This window comes from Pimephales promelas, chromosome 2 (assembly GCF_988280905.1).
Source record: "Pimephales promelas chromosome 2, fPimPro1.hap1.1, whole genome shotgun sequence".
NCBI classification, from domain to species: domain Eukaryota; kingdom Metazoa; phylum Chordata; class Actinopteri; order Cypriniformes; family Leuciscidae; genus Pimephales; species Pimephales promelas.
This window is the reverse complement of record NC_142770.1, coordinates 510,585-531,116: the sequence shown is the minus strand read 5'-3', so window position 1 is coordinate 531,116 and position 20,532 is coordinate 510,585. Positions and strand designations below refer to the sequence as shown.

At 42.4% G+C, this 20,532-nt stretch overlaps 2 protein-coding genes across 3 annotated transcripts; one reads left to right on the top strand and one right to left on the bottom strand.

The window, feature by feature from the left end:
- Positions 1-250: 250 nt before the first annotated feature.
- Positions 251-7,709, top strand: LOC120486453 (uncharacterized). Its single transcript, XM_039682498.2, has 5 exons — positions 251-505; positions 853-1,061; positions 3,073-3,184; positions 3,776-3,871; positions 5,801-7,709. Exons 1-5 carry the CDS (start codon positions 461-463, stop codon positions 7,265-7,267), a joined length of 1,929 nt encoding a protein of 642 aa, XP_039538432.2. The 5' UTR covers positions 251-460; the 3' UTR covers positions 7,268-7,709.
- A 3,331-nt stretch (positions 7,710-11,040) lies between these two features.
- rbbp5 (retinoblastoma binding protein 5) lies at positions 11,041-19,561 on the bottom strand. 2 transcript variants are annotated; one of them, XM_039682848.2, is made up of 14 exons: positions 19,394-19,561; positions 19,058-19,083; positions 18,751-18,923; positions 18,521-18,661; positions 17,914-18,076; positions 17,726-17,835; positions 16,725-16,844; positions 16,492-16,645; positions 16,103-16,174; positions 15,089-15,206; positions 14,849-14,918; positions 14,412-14,656; positions 12,612-12,758; positions 11,041-11,400 (listed from the first exon to the last, which is right to left on the bottom strand). In XM_039682848.2, the coding sequence occupies exons 1-14, from the start codon at positions 19,410-19,412 to the stop codon at positions 11,348-11,350; spliced, it is 1,611 nt and encodes a 536-aa protein (XP_039538782.1). In that variant the 5' UTR covers positions 19,413-19,561; the 3' UTR covers positions 11,041-11,347. The 2 variants fall into 2 exon arrangements, with proteins under 2 accessions (XP_039538782.1, XP_039538783.1); XM_039682849.2 differs by having other exon boundaries at positions 12,681-12,758.
- Positions 19,562-20,532: the final 971 nt, after the last annotated feature.

Sequence of the window (20,532 nt, the reverse complement as noted above, 5' to 3'; positions counted from 1 at the left end):
TTAATGAGTTAATTAATTCTTCTCATTAATTAAATGCATATTTATGTCTTCACAGCTCCGGAATCTGATCGAATGAAGGACACGAGCGTCTAACGAGGGTCGACCCCTGCCAGCCAATCAGCTCTCGCGCTCAGCTGACAGGCGCTGCTGCTTGACCAATCACAGCAGAGATGTGCCAGAGGTGGGCGGGGCTTGAGTGCTGGAGTGGCAGTGTTCGGTGTCGAACGCTCAGAGAGAGAGAGAGAGATAGGAGAGACAGCGCTCCGTTCGTCCGATACTCCTGCGCGTCTCTCTCACTGCAGCTCTGTATGCGAGTGTGTGTGTGTGTGAGCGTATATGTGTGTGTGTTCATGTATGCCGGCAGCAGCTGCACCGCTCCTTCATCCTCTTCATCTTCATCTTGCGTTCGGAGTGAATTCACAGCATTGGCGCACGATCCTGCTCATCTGTTGCCTTGGTGATGGGCTGTCGACTGTCAGGGCCGTGGATGGGCGACGGGATGGGGGTGAGTCCAGTGTGTGTGTGTGTGTGTGTAAATGTTCACGATTGTGTGCTGATGGTGATTAGGAGTGACTGGTTCAAACACACACACACACACGTGTACCGTCTCTCATGACTCATGCAGTGATGTGTGTCGGTATGAAGATGCAGCATGATTTTCATCATATGTGTGTGTGTGTGTGTGTGTGTGTGTGGTGCTGAGTGAGGAAAATGTTCACACAGCTGCGCTTCAGTCAACCTATAGCAGCGACAAACCGAACCAGGTTAAATAGAGCGTACGCTAAAGCGGCTGAACGCGCGCGATCCTGACTGAAATTAATTGCGTTTTCTGTTGATTTGTCTGTCGTTCAGGTTCACGGTCAGGATTTGACGCACCTGCAGAAGCGAGAGGCCTTCCGTATCCTGGCCAGCTACGAGCAGCCAATCACACTCCAGATCGAGGGGAGGGGGCGGAGCCTGCAGTATAACCGAACGACGGATTGCAGCACGCAAACGGAGCGACCGTGGGATCCTCTCCGTCCGCACTCGTGTTCCCTGCCTCGTCTGCCTCCCTCGGACAGGTGCGACACACCTGTAGCTCACCGGCGCCACCTGCAGGACAAACACAGACATGCAGACGTTCACACAAAACGCAATCTCGCGCTGAAATTAGCCTATGTACCATGCTAGTTTATGAGCATTGCGTTTTTAAGAACAAAGTAGTTAAATAATTGAAATGACGAGTATACCAGTGTTTTTTTTTTTTTTGTTACGATATAAATTTTTTTAAATACTGCAATACCGGTGGTGTATGGTGCTTTAACAGCGTTGGGAACGCGGCGTGACACTGTTTAAGAGGGTCTTTTCACTGTGCACTGTATCAGACTGTTTTTGTACAGATTAAATAACTTGAAGAGAACGATAACGACAGCTTTACTGCTCTAACGTTAAAAATACTAACGTCTCGCACATTCACAGAAAATAGCTTTGTGTTGCACTACTGTTTGAACTTAGTGATTTCAATTGCCATGTTGTGCTTGAAGGACAGGCCTTTTTAAAGTACTCCGTCATGTGACCAAAAGTTGCTAATTTTAATTATGCCAGAGAAGCACTGACCAATGAGAATGTCCATTTATCACACGTTCCCATCCGTCACGCTCCGTCAGAGCCTTCTCGAGCATGTAAATGGCCTTAAGGCACAGTCATGCTAGGTTTTGCATCCATGCGCATGTAAACGCGGGAGAATGTGCATGCAAGCATATTTTATCCTTTGCTGCATCCTGAAGTTTCATCATGTGTGGTGAACGCTCACCTCTTGAGTTCATATAGCGAAAAGACGTTTATAAATTGAGATCCTTTCCAGTCTAGAAGAATAAACATCAAGCATGCAGTGGCTCCGGACTAAAAACATGATTAGTAAGCAATTAGCTCCTGAAATTAAACATTTAGGAACCAAATTAAATTTCCGTACTTTAGCTTAGACGTCAAAGTTGTGTGTCGTCATTAAGGGACATTTTAGTATTTTGTGTATTGAAATAATTTGGTGCTGACACTGATTATGTCCCATATAAATATAATTTAAAAAATTGTATGAACATTTCTTATTGTTTGAAGAAGTTACATGTTGATATTGTTCCAAACATGTCATCCACTTTTCTGCTTACTCACAAAGAAAGTTTCCCTTCAGCCTCAGTGCTGCTAAACCAGAACTAATAATATTTGTGTACAAAAAAAAAAAATATATATATATCTTTAATTACACATGGTTAAATGAAATGTCAGTGAATAGATTAATATAAATCTCACTAACCCGAAGTTAGTCCTAGTAATGGTTCCCGGTTCTTTTCAAACGAAAAAATGCGCGCTTTTCTGTGAGGACGTCGGTTGTGAACTCTGAACGATTCTCTGATTCAGACTCAGAGACCAAAAGTTCCTTGACTTCCAGGTTGTTTCGTGGATCTTTTTTGTGACTTATTCAAAATAACTGGTTCACAAGAGTCATTCGCACGTGAATCACGATTCAAAACGAGTTCGAGGTTGTATCGTGAATCTTTTCGACTGACGTCTCCAAAAGAACTGGTTCACGAGAGTCGTGAATCACGATTCACAACCAGTTCGGTGTTGTTTCGTGAATCTTTTTGACCAAAAGAACTGGTTTACATGAGTCATTTGCACGCGAATCGGATATAACGTACCAAGTTATCCAGATTTTCTAAATTTATATAATTTTCAAATTATCGTTAAATATTTAATATCCAAGTCACAGTTTGGTTGGCTTAGCTTGATACCGAACAGGGAGGAAAACTCATTTTCTCACTGCATTTAGTGGTGTTTAAAACTACCCATTACTGTTAATTATAAATGACCTATTACTGTTACAATTACTATTTATGTAATATTCATGGTTCATATAACCATAATACTCTTTGTAGGCGTCTTTATGCTGCGGTCGGCCTTTATATCAGAATGAGGTCAGATCTTTATAAACACAATAACGGCATCTTGTATGAAGGGGGCGTGGCTTGTGTTATCCTTTAATATTCATACAGATAAATTTAAGTGTAATATATGAGTGTTTTGCTGTCTTCTCAGGATGTACTACAATCACATGACCCTGCCCGTGAACCGTAGAGAGGGAAGCAGGTACGAGTATCTGCCAAACACGCCCAGAGACCTGGAGCACAGGGAACGCCTGGCCTACAATGTGAGTTATTAACCAAATCACATGATGATGATGATTATCAGCTGATAATATTCATAAGGAGATGCATACAGTTATTGATTCACCCTTTATGTGGAGAAAAACAGTGTGTGACCACTAGTGTCTGATACGTGCCACAGTTTAAAGGTCATGCAAACAATCATTTAGGTTGAATATCAAGTTTTTCTTTCCAAATCCACACAATGGCTTAAGTGTGTTGTTTTTAAAAACATGCTTCTTGTGTGTGTGTGTGTGTGTGTGTGTGTGAGTGTGCTGTTCTCCAAACAAACACGTTTTTCAAAATGGAGCTGCTCTCTTATGCACTGGAATTATTCATGCATTTAGCTACGCTTGGGAATACACACACACACACACACACACACACAAGTGTGATGCGCAGGAGGAAACAGCCCTTAATAAAGAAGCTGACGGAGACACGGACAGACGTTTACTGTTCAGTGGTGTCAAATAATCACTCTTCCACATCACAGCCTCGTTATGCTAATCATCCATCAGGAAGCATGGGGAATGCTGGGATGTTCTTCTCACACACTCCGATATGAACTCATCTCTGCACTGCTTTAATGGTTTCAGGAGCAGGAGTTCTCCAGTGGCGTTTCTCAGGGACAGAACTGTCTGATCGGCTGCTGCAAAACCAACTTCGAGGAGCCCAGAAGTTTCCAGAGTCAGGTGAGAGTCACATGACCAGGACTGAAGGAGTAATGGACGAAAACGCTGAATTATTGAGTATTCGATGTGGGGTTGTGAATACAGTCAGAAAATGTGACTGACTGAATCTAGAACCGCAGCGGCGTGGTGTTGTTGTTCTGGTTCCCGTGTGATTCTCTGCATCCGTCACGGCCCGAGAGGCGAGGAGTCACATGTTATGTAAGTTATGTGTTACCAGGCAACTAGCGATCATAAATATGGTGAAGATTCTGAGCCACCAGAGCGACTCTTGAGCCGTTCAGTCAATGTAGAATTTAAAGGAGTAGTTCACTTCAAATTTCAGTCGAAAAAAGAAATTTAGGTTTTTGAGGAAAACACTCCAGGATTTCTCCATATAGTGAGGTCAATGGGGTCCAACGGGTCGAAGGTCCAGATGTGAGTTTCAGCTAGGGATGGGACGGTATGAAAATTTCATATCACGATTATAGTGTCCAAAATTATCGCGATTATCAATATTATCACGGTTTTGTTAAAATTAGATGAAAGTGTTCAAAAAGAACTGATGCTTACACTGAAAACATTTCAACAAGTTTTACAAATGAAAATAAACAAACAACAAATAAACAATCATGCAGTTTTTTTAAGCAAGATTCTATTCTATGGCATTTCCTTCTTTATAATGCATGTCGTCAATAGCAACGCATTATTACACACACAGCGCACATCAATATCACAACGGACACGAGCTCGTTTCATTCAAATACAACTTGCCGGCCGTCTTGTGTCTCCAGTCTTTGATTGTTTTGAAAATTAAATCAGAGTTGATTTATTGTTTACAGAGTTTGATAATATTGGTGTGATCATCTTGTCTGGACGATTGTTTTACTAAATGAATTTATAAACGGTAAGATTTAAAACATTAGCTAAACTCATTATCAATTCAATATGTCCCCGTAATTATGTGGTAAAAATAAAATCGGTGTAATACGTGATGTATCTATACATTACTATCCCTTAAAACGTCACTCTTAATAATAATCTTATTTGAACATGTTCGTTCGTCTTTTGGCTCAAAGACACTTGCTGCAAACTTTTCTTCGCGGAATCTTCACTTCTATTTCAAGTGAGTGACATAAAATGTTTAAACTCAAAACAACATTTTGTGCCCAATATTTTCCCAGACGTAGTTTTGGTATTGAGGTCAGAGTTAACTTGCCTTGCGTTCACTATACAACAGCGGGTGATGGTTACACTAGAAGACAACTCGGCAGATTTGAAGTGTTTCTTTTGGACAGTGACTTTTTGTTCTGCAGACAGGGTGACTATCCTCGATCAAGTTTCCCTCAGGACTTTTGTAAAAGCCTAACTATGACCACTCCCCAGATTTGGTCCTCTTAAAAGGCTGAATCTCCCAAGCACGGTTACTGCCTTCCGCCATTCCTTCTCGAAAAGTAAACATTGCGTGCGGCGCGCGGCTGCGTCAGACTGGCCGACAGGATTTACAGTGAGTTATTAAAATCGCGATAATCAAACACGGTTTTAATGATAATTACATTTTAAACGATATTACTAACCGTCAGTATATTTTATCGTGGTTTATCGCGAAACCGGTTATCGTCCCATCCCTAGTTTCAGCGCAGCTTCAAAGTCTCGTAATGCGTGTCGTAATCGTCAAATTACATTTGATTTTATTTTCGTTTGGGTATGTTCCTGTCAAAATTTTTACGGCTTTTGTTTTTCGTTCATTGAACAGGTTCGGAGCCCTGATTGCCCATAGCGAAAATAATTGCTTTAATCGGCTATCTAAATAATAGCCGATTAAAGGTATTATTTTCACAATCGATACTACCATTACCGATACATCGGTGCATCTCTAGTAAAATCTCTGTAACTCATCATCACCTCGAGTTGCTTATTGCTCTAATGTCTTAATGTGTGTGTTTGTGCCAGACTGATGAAGATGACTACCTGATGGAGAAGCCCCTGGGTTACCTGCCCCTTCACCACGAGCTGGACAGTGGCCTCGGCTGGACTGATGGGAGTTTCCACCAGGGGGAGCTATCGGGGGTGGAGACGGAAGAGGGGGTGGAGGAGTGCCACGCCCGCGGAGGAAGAGGTGGCTCGCCCTCGTCAGAGTCCTTCATCTCGTCAGAACTCAGCGACTCTGGTTTCTACAGCGTCAGCACTGGCGAGTTCTTGCGTTTCCAGCGTCTTCTAGAGAAGCGCATGCGCCATTACAATGCCCGACTACACCACCAGGGGGAGCCGTGTTCCCGCGAACGACGTGACAGCCAGATTAAACACCCGCTGGAAGCCATCCCGGAAACGTTGACGGTACAACCTCAAAATGTCTGCGTGGGGTCGCGAGGATTGTCGCGGGTGTCATCGGTACAGTATCGCAAGGCGGAGCGACCATCTTTGAACAGGCATAGCTCTAGCAGCGGCTCGCTGTTTAATCCCGCGGTGCACTCCACGTGTAGTACGCCATCCGGCCTGCGGCGGGCGTTGCCACATCCGAGCTCTGTAGGTATGCTAAGGAGGAGCCGGACACTTCACAACCGCCCTACACCCATGGAGTACCGCAGACGCGCTAGTCACCCAGCCTCGCCTAATTATAGCAGCGCTACGCTGCATCCCTGCAGCCACGGAGCCGACATTCCCATAAATCTCCCCGAGGAGCCGGACTTGCCATTGGTTATTCACCCGGCGCTCCCTACGCGGACTGCACACGCTATGCAAGCGATGAGCCAACCGTCCCTGATCTCTCCCGCGGAGGAGCACTGCTACATGCCTCCGAATCTCCATGAGCGCAGAATGCAAGCATCCACCGATCCCGTAATGGAGCAACCGCCTAGCCGGCAACGGTTCCACACGCTAAGCCACACGCCCAGTCAGGATGCTAACGATACCTGGCCGAAACCTGCTAACCGCGCGGGCTCGTGTGGAGGAGGTGGACTCTATAGCACCTTGGAGGGACACGTTCCAACCGCAGCCACTAGAAAAATGCCAAGTGGGAACTTGCGTGCAATGCGGAACCAGATGCTACGGGACAGAGCGTCCCGACTAGCGGATGAGCGTAGCGGCATGAGCACGGATGAGGAGAGTCATAGCGAGGTGCGCATGGGTCGCTACTGGAGCCGGACCGAGCGACGCGAACATATGCTACAGAAACAGCAACAGCTGCAGGCTAGAGGGGGCGTGGCTACGACTGGATTGGTGCACGGGGTCGTGGGAGGAGCCAACGTAGATAGTTATAATACAGTTCTCGAGATGAGCCAGAGGAAACTAAGTCGCCTGCGGAACCGGAAGCTACTGGACGACTGGACCACCGTAGAGGAACTCCTGACGCACGGATCACGCCTGAGCGAAGACGCCCGGCAGCTGCCCACGTCGTTGCTAACAGTCACAACTGTATAGCGACGCCTGCCGAGTGTGTGTGTTCAGATGTGCGTGTGTGTGTGTGTTTGTGTGTGTTGGACCGCCCGCACTACACAAAGCTACCTCCTGAAATTGAGGTTTACTGTAGATATACAGATGTTTCCAAAAAACACCGTAGTAAATTAATTTTTAAATGTTATATTTGGAGTATCTCGTTTTGCATTGTGTAGTAAAAAATATGTTTTGTTAATATGGAACGAAATCACTGCAGTTTTGATTCGACAGCATGAAGCAATACAACACCAGACAAAACCGAATTTTATTTTGGTGCCAAGAAAGGGTTATGTTGATCTATTTAAGGTGGTGCTAATCGTGAGATTTCATTTAATTTCAGATTATTCGCAACTATAGCCTATAAACGACATCCGGATTACGTCACTTTTGCACAAAATTGAAAATTCCCTCTCAGACCGTCTTCCGCTAGCCGAGTGAATATGTGGCGTTAGCACAGCTCCACCCTTCAATCGTGAATCTGATTCTCTGGGAATAACATCGGATAATCTAAAGGCAGGTCGTGAGTCAGACGATTGGGTGTTCAGGGTCATGCTGGAGATCAGGCAGCGGAAAACATGAGTGTGTGTGCGGGTTCTTGCACTATAACTGTAGTTCTGTAGAGTATTTTTAAAAGCTATTTTTCTTGTGCTCTTCACAATTGATGTCACTAAAAGGAACAAAGAACTTTTATAAAGGCTCCAACAAGAATTATAAGTGGTGTCAACAGCAGTACAACAATTTGGCGAGAAACTAAACTGTTCGTTTGTTCTTGTTCGGTGCAGAATTATATCTTCACCACCACACCTTTTCACAAACCAGGGGGTTTCAGTTTTACAATGGGCACCGTGAAACATGAGCAGAATGAATGAACTTAGCCTAATTCCCTCCCCTTCCGGTCGACCACCATGGGACCTTATTTCGGAAAAAAATTGTATGGTAGTCAATGGCGAGAGACAACAAATATTTTGATCTTGTTTGAATTGTGCCCTGAATTACACATATGATGTTCGTCAATTTAAAAGATAGATTTTAAAGTAAAGAAAGTCACAGTTTGATGTGAAACCGTTGAGGTATAAGACTGTGAAAATACGTAATTACAAAGACTACAAATCCCAAAGGTGCACATTTTCATGAATGAGGCTAACTTTACTGAGGCTAATGTCTGTCATTGTTTCTATAGACTTGCGTTATAATCGTAACATTACGCCGTCATGCCTGAGTGTTTTGTACCAGACTGTACACACACGAGCAGCGGATCTTGCTTGTTGTTTCGCTTCCCGGGACGGGAGATGTAGTTCATTAAGCGATTTTCAAATAAAACTAAATGTTACTCTTCTGTTTTAAGACAAACTGCGACGTTTTTGACTTTCAGAATTATCTTTTAAATTGACAAACATCATATGTGTAATAAAGGGGAAAGTTCAGACGGAATAAAAAGATAAGTTGTCTCTCGCCATTGACTACCATTCATATTTTTTCAGAAATAAGGTTCCATGAGCCGGAAGCGGAGGGGCGGGACTTAGGCTCTCGATCTACAGAAATGCAACAATAGGTTTTATGCACAACTTACTTCCGCATTCTCTGTAAAACAGGTCGCATCGCTTCTGGTCCAGGTCTTTTGTATGTGCTTCATGAAATTTTTTGCGGTTTTACTCAAGATAACTTAAAAGGAGCGTGCAAAGATTAGCATAACCAATATCCCTCACATGTGCAGATTGATATTTAAACGTTTTATATTTTTTATTCTTCACAGTAACGTTTGGATATTTAAAAGAAATAAAACGCCAATAACAAAGTGAACTAGGTAGGTTAGCTGATTACCTTAAATATTCATAGATATCGTAGTCAGTTCTTAAGGCCGTTAACACTTTCTCTGACAAGCGGATGCGATGAGACCCGTTTTCCGGTTTGGTCACGTGACGCACGGCATAAAGCCTATTGACATGATTTTCTGAATGATTCAAGATTGTTCACACCAAAGACGTTAACTAAAGATAAAGAATTCTAATTTAAAATAATACATGCCCACAGAGGAATGGAATCACTCTTGTTAAACCACTTTTTTCCAGCCAATCTAGGATAAAAACATTAACAGCCAATCAGAATCTATCGTGCTTTTAAGAGCTGAACATTTAAAACGGCTGATAAAACTTCAGCACACACTTATAATAAACAGAACGTTGGTGTGGACAGTAATATCGTTATAGTTATCGTTGTCGTTTTTGGTGTGAACGGGCCTTTACACATTTTCATCCTGCTCCCGTTTCATAAGTGAGACCTAATTAGTCTCCAAAGTAGAGGATGAAGTATTTTCAGAGTTACCTGTCAACGTGGGATGTTTGCTGATCTGTATTTTGAGCAGAAAATCAGGATCTTTTCCACCTGCACTATTTTTGGTGCACGAGCACTGGAGTGTTTACAATTTTTTCCTCACAACTGTGACTCTCTGCGACGCATCTCGCTCTCCCGCCCTTTCTGAGGTGAATCACGTGACGTCCTTTTCACCGTGAGTCAAACGCTGTGAATAATGGATTTGAACGGATGAGACGTGCGCTATTAACGGAACTCTGCCTCTCTCTCATTGGATTTTGCTCGTTTCCACTTTTAGAAACCATTTTCTTGGAATATGATGTACATGTGGTTGTAATAAAGATGAGATTTTAATTAGCTACTTCAAGTGTTTTTTGGTCCTTATTGAAGTTGGCGTTCATAAGTGAAATCTGTCAAAACTAATTCTCTGAGCAAATTGCAATCAGTGTTCCCACACACTTTAACCACACGAACTTTTTAATATTTTCGGCAACTTGACCATTTTCTTGCTTGACCAGTTTTTTGCCCCAATATTATTTGACAAACATTATCCTAATTAATATTTATTACAATTTAGATACATTTACCAAATTTGTAATATGATATTTTTGCGTTTCAATCATGGTTTCAATGGGAAACTGAACCGTGATTACCACATAACAGAAGATTTTTCACTTAAGTTGAGTGTTTCTTGGATCTCCACTGACATAGCTCAGATTTTTAATCTGACCACTTCAAAATAAATGTTTAAGAATAAAGAACAAAATGGAATCCAACAGTAGAGTAGAAAAGCACAAAATGGAACCGAATAACAGAAAAATGTCTTTCTTGCTCCCTCTCTTTCCTGCAAGCACCACTGACGCCACCTGCTGGATGGACGCGGGTAATGCAGAGACACAAAATGGAGGCGGTTGATTCACCTCAAGATCGGAAGAAATGCGAACAAGGTTGATGTTCTTGATTCCTCTAAAACATTGGTAACAAAACACTTACATTAAAAAAAACATATTAAATATTAACAAACAAAAATATAAAAACTAAAAAATATTAACCCAAAAAATAAATTATGATGTTAAAAATAACGCAAATTAACGTAAAATGTATTTTGCGAATGTTAAAATAAACTAGATGAAACAAAAACACATTTGAGATATTTACAAAAATACAAATTTTATATTTAAAAAAATGGTAAATGTCTAAATAAACTTGATTAAACAATGTGAACAGACTTAAACGTTAAACTAAAACGAATAAAACATCTGAAATTAAATTTAACTGAATTTTAAATCCATTTTGTGAATGTTAAAATGAACTGGATTTAACAACAAATTTCCAAACTAAAAAAAAACAAACAAAAACATTTGCGAAATGCGAACAAAGTTGATTTATGTTCTTGATTCTATTGAAAACATTTGTATCAAAACACATTATAGACAGAAACCACAGTCTCAAAAAACAAACTGGTTTAATTTGTATATAAAAAAACACGACCAGTCTAAGGATCTCACAGAAAAAAACAAAACAAATATATCCGACTGAGTATATGACCCAACTAGTGCTTAAACACAGAGACAGATCGACCTACTCTAAATAAAAATACATGCTTCCCTCTTCTTCACTCTCTAAGCAAGGAAACGAAGCAGACGGGCTTCAGACTGTAACGTCCTTCTGTAATAATGCAACTCAATTCCAGTCCGTAGAGTTCATATAAAAGAGCCTCATTCATCCACACCGACAGGGGGCGCCGGTGTCCAATCAGTCCAATCCCTGCACCTCATGCGGCTTGTACACCGACGAAACAAGATTTCCTGAAAGAACAGCATTCGTTTGGTCAAATTTAACATCTAAACACGTCAAATTAATACTTTTATAAATAAAAACGCATTGTTAAAATCCTTCAGGTTAACGTAAAGGCCCAAAGAGCGAAGCGACAAAGCAATGCAAAACTAAAGCTCATATTGATCCATTTATGAGGGAAATTTGCATATATTAAATCGCAAGCGAATCGTTTGTGCTACAAGATACGAACAATCTGAACATTAAAAAATGCTTAGTTAAAATAAAGCTGAAATAAAATATACATTTTAAATGAAAAATTGACATGTTTCCTTAGCTACTAAGCGAAAATTGTTTAAGGTTGAAATAGAACAACTTGTTAATATAAAATGACAATAGAAAAAAAAACGAATAAAAATAAAAGCTATTAATAAAGACTATAATAGTATATTAATAATACTAAAATTTCATTGCTGAATCGATAATCCAATCCACAAACATATGACTCCATTGAACTGATTTTTACCAAACGACTTGTGAATCATGCTGAAAGGACTGTATTTGAACATACGATTCGCTCGTCTCTTAAAGATTCACTTTTAAATCTGAATCATTCACAGTTAAAGATGTCGTAGTGATAAAAACTACGTTACAAATAACAGAATAAATAAAATATTGTTTCATGGGAATGAATTATGGAAATCTCTCATTCTGTCACTGTGAAGATTGACTCTGAAGAGATTAAACAATATGAACAAACAAAAGCGATAAAAAAAATGCGAAATTTCGCAAAATAAACAGAATTAATAATATGCACAAATAAAAATGGACATTTAAAACTGTTAATATTAAAAATAGTGTGAAATTATAGGATGAAGTTCAAAATTTATTTAGCGAAAAGCATTAAAACTACATTATTATTACTAAAAATGAGGTAAAATCTCTTAAAGACACATTTTTACAGCTAAAAGTGTCACGTTTAAAACAAGTTTCCGTAGTAATATCAATATCACTCTGGTTTTTGTTTAGCATCTAGTTTGGACGAGTTTTAGTACATCACAGTGTTGCATCATGGGAATGTCACAGAGGAAGTAGACCCCAAATATTCGATCGCACACACATGCGTTATTGTGTAAACAGCACAGGGGTCAGAGCAGGAAGGACAGGAAGGCAAGCAGGAAGTAGATGCGGCCAATCACAGCTGAGCTCAAGCCGCGGGTCAAAGGTCGCAGCGGGGTCTTACCTGGCGTCCCCAGCCCCTCTGCTCTGTCCCGGCAGACTTTGGGTCTGAACGGAGAGTCTTTGTCTTTACCTTTAGATCCCTTGGGTCGGCCCGCCGCCTTCTTCTTCGACTTACTGTCGCCCTTCACGCCCAGTAAGGGATGAACCTCTGAGAGAAACACAAAGGTCAGAGGTCAGAGGTGTGGCCTGATGGCGCTCACTTGTACTAGGAGCCATAACCAAAAATTCACATCACCGTATTTTTCAAAATTATACCGCTTTCACAGTATATGACGGTGTTTTCTTTTGTTTTTTCGAGCATGACTGTGTGTTAACCACATGTTCTACAGAGTGAGAGAGGAAATGGACTCGGAATGCCCTATTTTACTGTCATCAGTGAATATTGCGGAAAAATCCACACAAGTATTTATTTATACAGGTCTGCAGTGTTTATAAAGATGTCCAGCAGGAGGCGCTGTAGGAGCAGGCAGAAACAGCGGTTTCCCCGGTAACAGCTGTACACAAAGTGGTTTCCCCGGTAACGGCTGTACACAAAGCGGTTTCCCCGGTAACGGCTGTACACAAAGCGGTTTCCCCGGTAACGGCTGTACACAAAGCGGTTTCCCCCGGTAACGGCTGTACACAAAGCGGTTTCCCCGGTAACGGCTGTACACAAAGTGGTTTCCCCGGTAACGGCTGTACACAAAGCGGTTTCCCCGGTAACGGCTGTACACAAAGCGGTTTCCCCGGTAACGGCTGTACACAAATCGGTTTCCCCGGTAACGGCTGTACACAAAGTGGTTTCCCCGGTAACGGCTGTACACAAAGCGGTTTCCCCCGGTAACGGCTGTACACAAAGCGGTTTCCCCGGTAATGGCTGTACACAAAGTGGTTTCCCCGCTAACGGCTGTACACAAAGCGGTTTCCCCGGTAACGGCTGTACACAAAGCAGCGCTCATAAACACTGCTTTATCGGGAAAGATTGAATGAAAATAACTAGAAACTTTTCTAAAGAGAGTCAATTCCCTTCAAAGACGCCCGCGCCGTGTTTCGACTGCGTATCGCGCAGTGCTCATGATTATTCGCAGATGTCAAAGGCAGTGTTGATATTGTGAACTAACACTGTAATATAATTCGACAGCTATCCGTTATAGTGTAAAGCCGCCTTTCCACTGCACACGACATTCGCATACGATTGTCGCATTTCGCCCCCTAGTGTCAGTCACACGGAACTTTGAAATTAGTCGTGAAGCAACCGTTACCCTAGGATATTCACAATGGTAAAATTAACGATTTTAATAAATGTAATGCATGCATGAATATATAAAACTAATTACCCTCAATTCATCTCAAATAAAAATATAGTAGTATAAATATTGGTTTTATAATTATAAAATATTTTTTCTGCTATAGTTAATTATAACCAACATTTTACAGAGCGAGCGTTTACAGAAAAACATTAAAGAGTTAAAATATTGGTAATTCTAGCCTTGCGCTCATAGTTTTTATTAGAATACATCACTTCCGGTTAGCCGGTCGCATACGGTCTAGCCGCAGACGTTCAGATATTTCAACGGATCCAAAGCTCAAAACGGATCCGAATTTTCCGCACACGCATATGATCGGAACTCCCCGCAGCTTCCGTACGACTCTCCATCGGTCCGACGGCGGTCGTTTGTCGTGTGCAGTGGAAAGGCGGCTTAACCTCCATCTTCACGGTCTCAGCAAGCCACATACTGCGCTATATTCAAATTTAATTTCATAACAAAAATAAAGGCTGGTGTTCGTTATGAGCGGGCGTAGCGTTCACACTAGCGCTCACCGTCGCTCGGGACGCCCTGCAGCTCGATGGTGGTGGTGCGGATCTTCTTCTTGGGCGGCGCTCCGTCCGCTGACGGCTGCCGCTGTTTCTTGTCCGCGGGGCCGCTGTGCGCGGAGCCGTCGTCGGGCGTAGCGGTCTGACCCGCGGCTTCAGGAGGAGGGCCGAACGGGTTCTCCTCGGGGTCCTCCACCTCCGGAGCGATGGGCAGATACAGCAGCGCTTTATAGTCCTCCAGCTCCTCGTCACTGCAAACACACGCGCCGTTAAAACACAGGCGCTAACCGCTAACTCATCACATTTCAGACGCAATACACTGCGAGAAATAGTTATTTTGTCAACTTAATTAAACATTATGAATAAACGAGCACTTGTAACTATGATATTACAAATATCGTGAAGTTTAGCGAATTGCATTTCAAAAATATTTCGTTTCTGACCTGCTGCAGAACGCCTGGATGGGGTCGACCGACGTGACGTCCACCTCCTCGTCCTCTGCGGCGTCGGCTCCTGACACACACACACACACACGCGCGGTCAGTGTCATCTCTGAACCAACATGCACCAATGCTACAGTTTTCTAAATGTGTTCACTACTTTAATGAGTTCATTGTTTCTGCATTTAATTATTACATTGCTTAAATTAATACATTTAAGTGTGTGTGTGTGTGTGTGTGTACCTGTCTGTTCCGGTTCACTCTTGTCCTCGTCCTCGATGTCAAACTCAGACTCTCTCTCCTCATACTCCACGTTCTCGTCCAGCTCTTTAAAGTCCGGTGCAAACGCGCTCCAGTTCTCCTGCTCAAACACACACACCGTCAGCTTCTCAGTCGGCGTGGGCTGCACCCTAACAAGTGTGCGAGTTTAGATCGCTCGTGTACTAGAGGTCAGCTGACACATCACCTGAGCATTTTTTAATTATCGGCAGTAGCCGATACATTTTTTTTTTTCTGTTTGACTGATAACTGGCGGAAGCAGGACTTTTATTTTGATGCACGGGAGCTCGGTGTGGCACTATCAAAATAAAAGTCCAATGAGAACACGGACGCTGTCAAAATAAAACTAAAATAAGTACAGGTGTGATGTCAAAATATAAGTTCTGGCACTGTCAAAATAAAAGTCCAATAAAAGTACAGGTGATGTCAAAATAAAAGTTCTGGAACTGCCAAAATAAAAGTCTGGGCGCTGTCAAACCAAGAGTAAAATAAAAGTACGGGTGATGTCAAAATAAAAGTCCAATATAAGTCTGGGCGCTGTCAAACCAAGAGTAAAATAAAAGTACGGGTGATGTCAAAATAAAAGTTCTGGAACTGCCAAAATAAAAGTCCAATATAAGTCTGGGCGCTGTCAAACCAAGAGTAAAATAAAAGTAAGGGTGATGTCAAAATAAAAGTTCGGGAACTGCCAAAATAAAAGTCCAATATAAGTCTGGGCGCTGTCAAACCAAGAGTAAAATAAAAGTACGGGTGATGTCACAATAAAAGTTCTGGAACTGCCAAAATAAAAGTCCAATTTAAGTCTGGGCGCTGTCAAACCAAGAGTAAAATAAAAGTACGGGTGATGTCAAAATAAAGTTGACAACTTGCAAAACTTTCCTAAATGTACAGGAAAATTCTCGTAAAATGTACTTTGCAAACATTAAAATAAACGTGATTAATCAATATGGGGGAAAAAAAAAATGTATGATTGCTCACCACTTGGTTCTGAGCCCATATGGACACCACACCGCTGGAGATGGAGGCGATGATGGGCCGCACGGGATGCCACTGTAAACACACACACACACACACACACACAGTGTTCAGTGTCGTCTCACACTAGGGGCTTTGGCACCGGGGAGTTCTAAGAACGAGCCGCCAGGGTGTTGACCCGAGAACTGATGGTTCACGTAGGAGCGTTGACCTGGTTGCGTTCGCAGCGCCTGCAGGAACTGTTGTTGTGACTTTTATTTTGACGGAACACACAGCGCTCGCATTCTCCATGTGCGCGTGAACGTCACGGCAACATACAACACAACACCTCACGCGGGAAACACTTAACGAGACGCATGACTAACATTAGATCACGTGTGTGTGTGTCTCACCGCCACGTCCAGCAGCAGTTCTCCGCGAGTGCCGTGCAGGATCTTCACCAGGTTCCCGATGCTCTTCTCCCAGATGTAGAGCGCGTGCTGACGGGCCGACCCCGCCACGATGTACTCGCCGTCGCCAGAGAAGCAGCAGCGCTTCCACGGAGTCCTGCGGGCAGAGACACGTCAGAGCACACACACACACACTAACCCGACCCCTGAACCTACACACACACACACACACACACCTGTTGACGAGGTCCTGCAGCTTCTGCATGGGCTCTGGTTCCCCGTCTCTGCCGCAGGTCAGGATCTCTCGGCCGTCGTAAACGCGGATGATGCGGTCCGCCGTGTTGATGAGGAAACAGCTGCTGACATCAGGAGCACTCATCACTCAAAACACACTACTGTTACGTACTAAAAGTCCGTAAGCTGTCAAAATAAAAGTCTGTGCGCTCTTGAAATCAAAAGTCTGTGCGCTGTCAAAATAAGTCCATAAACTGTCAAAATAAAAGTCTGTGCGCTGTCAAAATAAATCCATAAGTTGTCAAAATAAAAGTCATAAGCTGTCAAAAAAAAGAGTCTGTGCGCTCTTGAAATCAAAAGTCTGTGTGCTGTCAAAAAAAGTCTATTAGTTGTCAAAATAAAAGTCGTAAGCTGTCAACATAAAAGTCTGTGCGCTCTTGAAATCAAAAGTCTGTGTGCTGTCAAAATAAGTCCATAAGTTGTCAAAATAAAAGTCGTAAGCTGTCAAAATAAAAGTCTGTGTGCTCTTGAAATCAAAAGTCTGTGTGCTGTCAAAATAAGTCCATAAGTTGTCAAAATAAAAGTCGTAAGCTGTCAAAATAAAAGTCTGTGTGCTCTTGAAATCAAAAGGTCTGTGTGCTGTCAAAATAAGTCCATAAGTTGTCAAAATAAAAGTCGTAAGCTGTCAAAATAAAAGTCTGTATGCTCTTGAAATCAAAAGTCTGTGTGCTGTCAAAATAAGTCCATAAGTTGTCAAAATAAGCCGTAAGCTGTCAAAATAAGTGCATAAACTGTCAAAAGTCCGTAAGCTGGCCATCAGCTGTAAAAATAAATGTCTGTGCGCTGTCAAAATTAAAAGTGTGAAAGCTGTCAAATTAAAAGTCTGTGTGCTTTAAAAAATAAAAGTCTGTAAGCTGTCAAAATAAAAGTCCCGAAACTGATGATAGTGATATCATTATTCACTACTTCTGGTTTAGTGATCTGTGAGTGTGTGACCTCTGACCTGCCCTTGCGTGCGAACTCGATGGATTTGATGGCGGTGGTGTTGCTGGTTCCCGTCGTCACTCGGAACGAGGCCACCAGGTCCTGTGTGTCGGTGTTGAGCACCAGAATCTGCAACAGGACAAACACGTGAAGCTCTGACTCATCAACACACACACACACACACACACACACAGAGTGACCTCTGACCTTCCCTTTGGCGTTCCCAGTATAGATGTATTCCCCGCGCCGGTCGAAGGCCGCCACCACGTTCAGGTCCGAGTCGTCGTCGACGGGCAGAACCACGTGTTTGGAGTCGGACAGCGTGAGCAGGACCGGCGCAGACTTCATCGGACACACCAGCACTTTATCCCTGAAACACACACACATCAAACACTGTAAAAAAGATGGACGACTATGAGGCTAAAATAATAACAAAAGCACGTACGATCCCGCTCTTATTCGTGCGAATGCTTTAAACCATTCATGGTTTGTGAATGTCCCGACGCGTGCGTCAGTAACAATAACACACTCAATTATGCCAAAATGTCGTTTATGAAGTGTGAGACCCTGTCAGCAGCGGCTGCTCTTAAAGGGCCAGCGGCCAATAAAGCGTTCTGTCAGTAAAGTTAATCAAAGCACAAAGGGAACAGAGAAAATCACTCACTGCTCTTGACTGAAGAACGTTTGTAGCTTTAATCAGGATTAGTCTAATTTAATTTATGCAGTGCAGAGGGCGGGGCTTATGAACACGACAGGGACCAGACTTGTCTCACACAAAGTTGGGGGTGGTGGGAGAGGAAGTGATGTCACTCACATGTCTCTGGGGTGGTACTGCAGCTTGAGGATGGGCGACGGGAAGCGGAAGCGCTGGTCACAGTCTCCCGTCAGGACGTCCCACTGGGACACGATGTTATCAGTGGAGGCGCTGACCAGCTTATGTCCATCTCTGCTCCAGCTGAAGCACAACACACACTGATCAACCACTGAGAGAGTGAGTGTATGTGTGTACCTGAGTGAGCAGACGGGGTGTGTGTATGTGTGTACCTGAGTGAGCAGACGGGGTGTATGTGTGCGCTGATGATTTTGGCGATTCCTCGCGTCAGAAAGTCCCAGATGACGATGCGTCCGTCGTTGCAGCCGACGGCGAGGAGAGTTCCCCAGCGGTTAAAGGTGCAGGTCAGAGCCATGCTGATGCAGTCCAGGGTGCCATCGGCCTCCTGCACACACACACATGATATATATATATATATATATATAAGTCTTCATCTAACCAGACAGCACACTATATCTACATATAAGTTTATAAGATGTATTAAAGTGTAAATATATAACGTATATATTGTTGCTGTACCTCTGGATAATTCTGCCCGAACGACTCTGTAAAGTAGAAAACAACGGTAATTATTTTACATCAACATTTCCATCAAATTAATTTACATAATCTGCATAACTACAATAGTACACCACTGTTTATCAATCTGACAGTTCATTTAAGATCAGAGCTGAAAGGTGCATATAATAACAGACATAGATTAAGGAGTCCCGAAAGAACAAGCTTCATATAAATATTAGCTACAATAATAATCGATAAGTTGCTAAGTAGTTTCCATTGAATGTTTATAAACATTAAAAGACGGCTAGCAGGAGTTAGCGCTGAGCTAACAGACGCAGAAAGAGCAGATCTCACCGAGCAGCTCCAGATTCATCTCTGCTGCTACACGAACACACGCTCAGAGAGCAGCGACCGGGGAAATTAAAATATGAACGAAAAATCTGCAGAAACTGACAATATTACAGCATTCCCGATGAGCGACTGCAGCGCGACTGGCGCGGAGCTGCGAGGAAGGACCCCAAAACAAAGTGCCCCGCGGAGCGCCTGAACAAAAACACCAGAAAACCGAGAAATAATTGTTTAGAGTTTGCACCTAAATACCAATAGCGCTACGCTTTCCATAAATTATCTTTCACCAATCATTCTTTATATAAAAAAATACTTTTCGCGTTGCTCTTATTTAATAGACTAATGATACTTTGTCATTAAAGCTAAGCTATAATAAAAAGGCTTGATTTTTTCTTGAAAATTATTATAACAGGGGGTTATTGTGCGCGTGCTACATATATATATATATATATATATATATATATATATATATATATATATATATATATATATATATATATATATATATATAATTATTATTAACTGTTGGCAAGCAAAGGCAGCTGGAACATTTATTAAATATGTAGAATATTTTCCAAAGCTTGTTTGCACTTTATTTGTCACAAAACCTCATTCAATCAGTTCCTCATTTAAACTACGACAGTGTTTTATCAAATAATGTTAGTTTAAAAAATAATATCTTATAAGTTAATCTTTCAACATAATGACGAATTATTATTTTATTTGATGTAATAAGATTGTTATGATAAAAAGCTAAGAGTCTCGAATTTTCCGTTAGAAGGCAACTATTCCTGCTGTTCAACAGTATTTTCCAGTGGTGTTCTGAAACAGCGCGTTCGGATCCAAAATGGCGGCCCGTGGAGTTGCGCCCGTGATTATCCGGGATTCTGGGGACGTGACCAATCAGAGAGCAGATCACGCAAGAAGGCGGGGTAAGGGACCCTCGGAAATTCGGTTGTTACACCATCGTTGGTGCACAAAAATGCCAACTGAACGGCGGGACTGAATTCTAAAATCCTTCTAAACCGTATTTAATGTTCAAAATCATTCGATGTTACTCGTAAAGCTATGTACATCCACGCCGCATAAACGTGAGAGGGATTCTTTGACGTCACTTTAATGCAGACCAATGAGCGGCCTCTATA

Coding starts and splice junctions, on each gene's coding strand:
- LOC120486453 (XM_039682498.2), top strand. CDS start 461: ATGGGCTGTCGACTGTCAGGGCCGTGGATGGGCGACGGGATGGGG. Junction 506..852: donor GGATGGGCGACGGGATGGGG/GTGAGTCCAGTG, acceptor TCTGTCGTTCAG/GTTCACGGTCAGGATTTGAC. Junction 1,062..3,072: donor CGTCTGCCTCCCTCGGACAG/GTGCGACACACC, acceptor CTGTCTTCTCAG/GATGTACTACAATCACATGA.
- rbbp5 (XM_039682848.2), bottom strand. Junction 18,077..18,520: donor CAGTACCACCCCAGAGACAT/GTGAGTGACATC, acceptor TGTGTGTTTCAG/GGATAAAGTGCTGGTGTGTC. Junction 14,657..14,848: donor ATCCAGGCGTTCTGCAGCAG/GTCAGAAACGAA, acceptor GTGTGTTTGCAG/TGACGAGGAGCTGGAGGACT.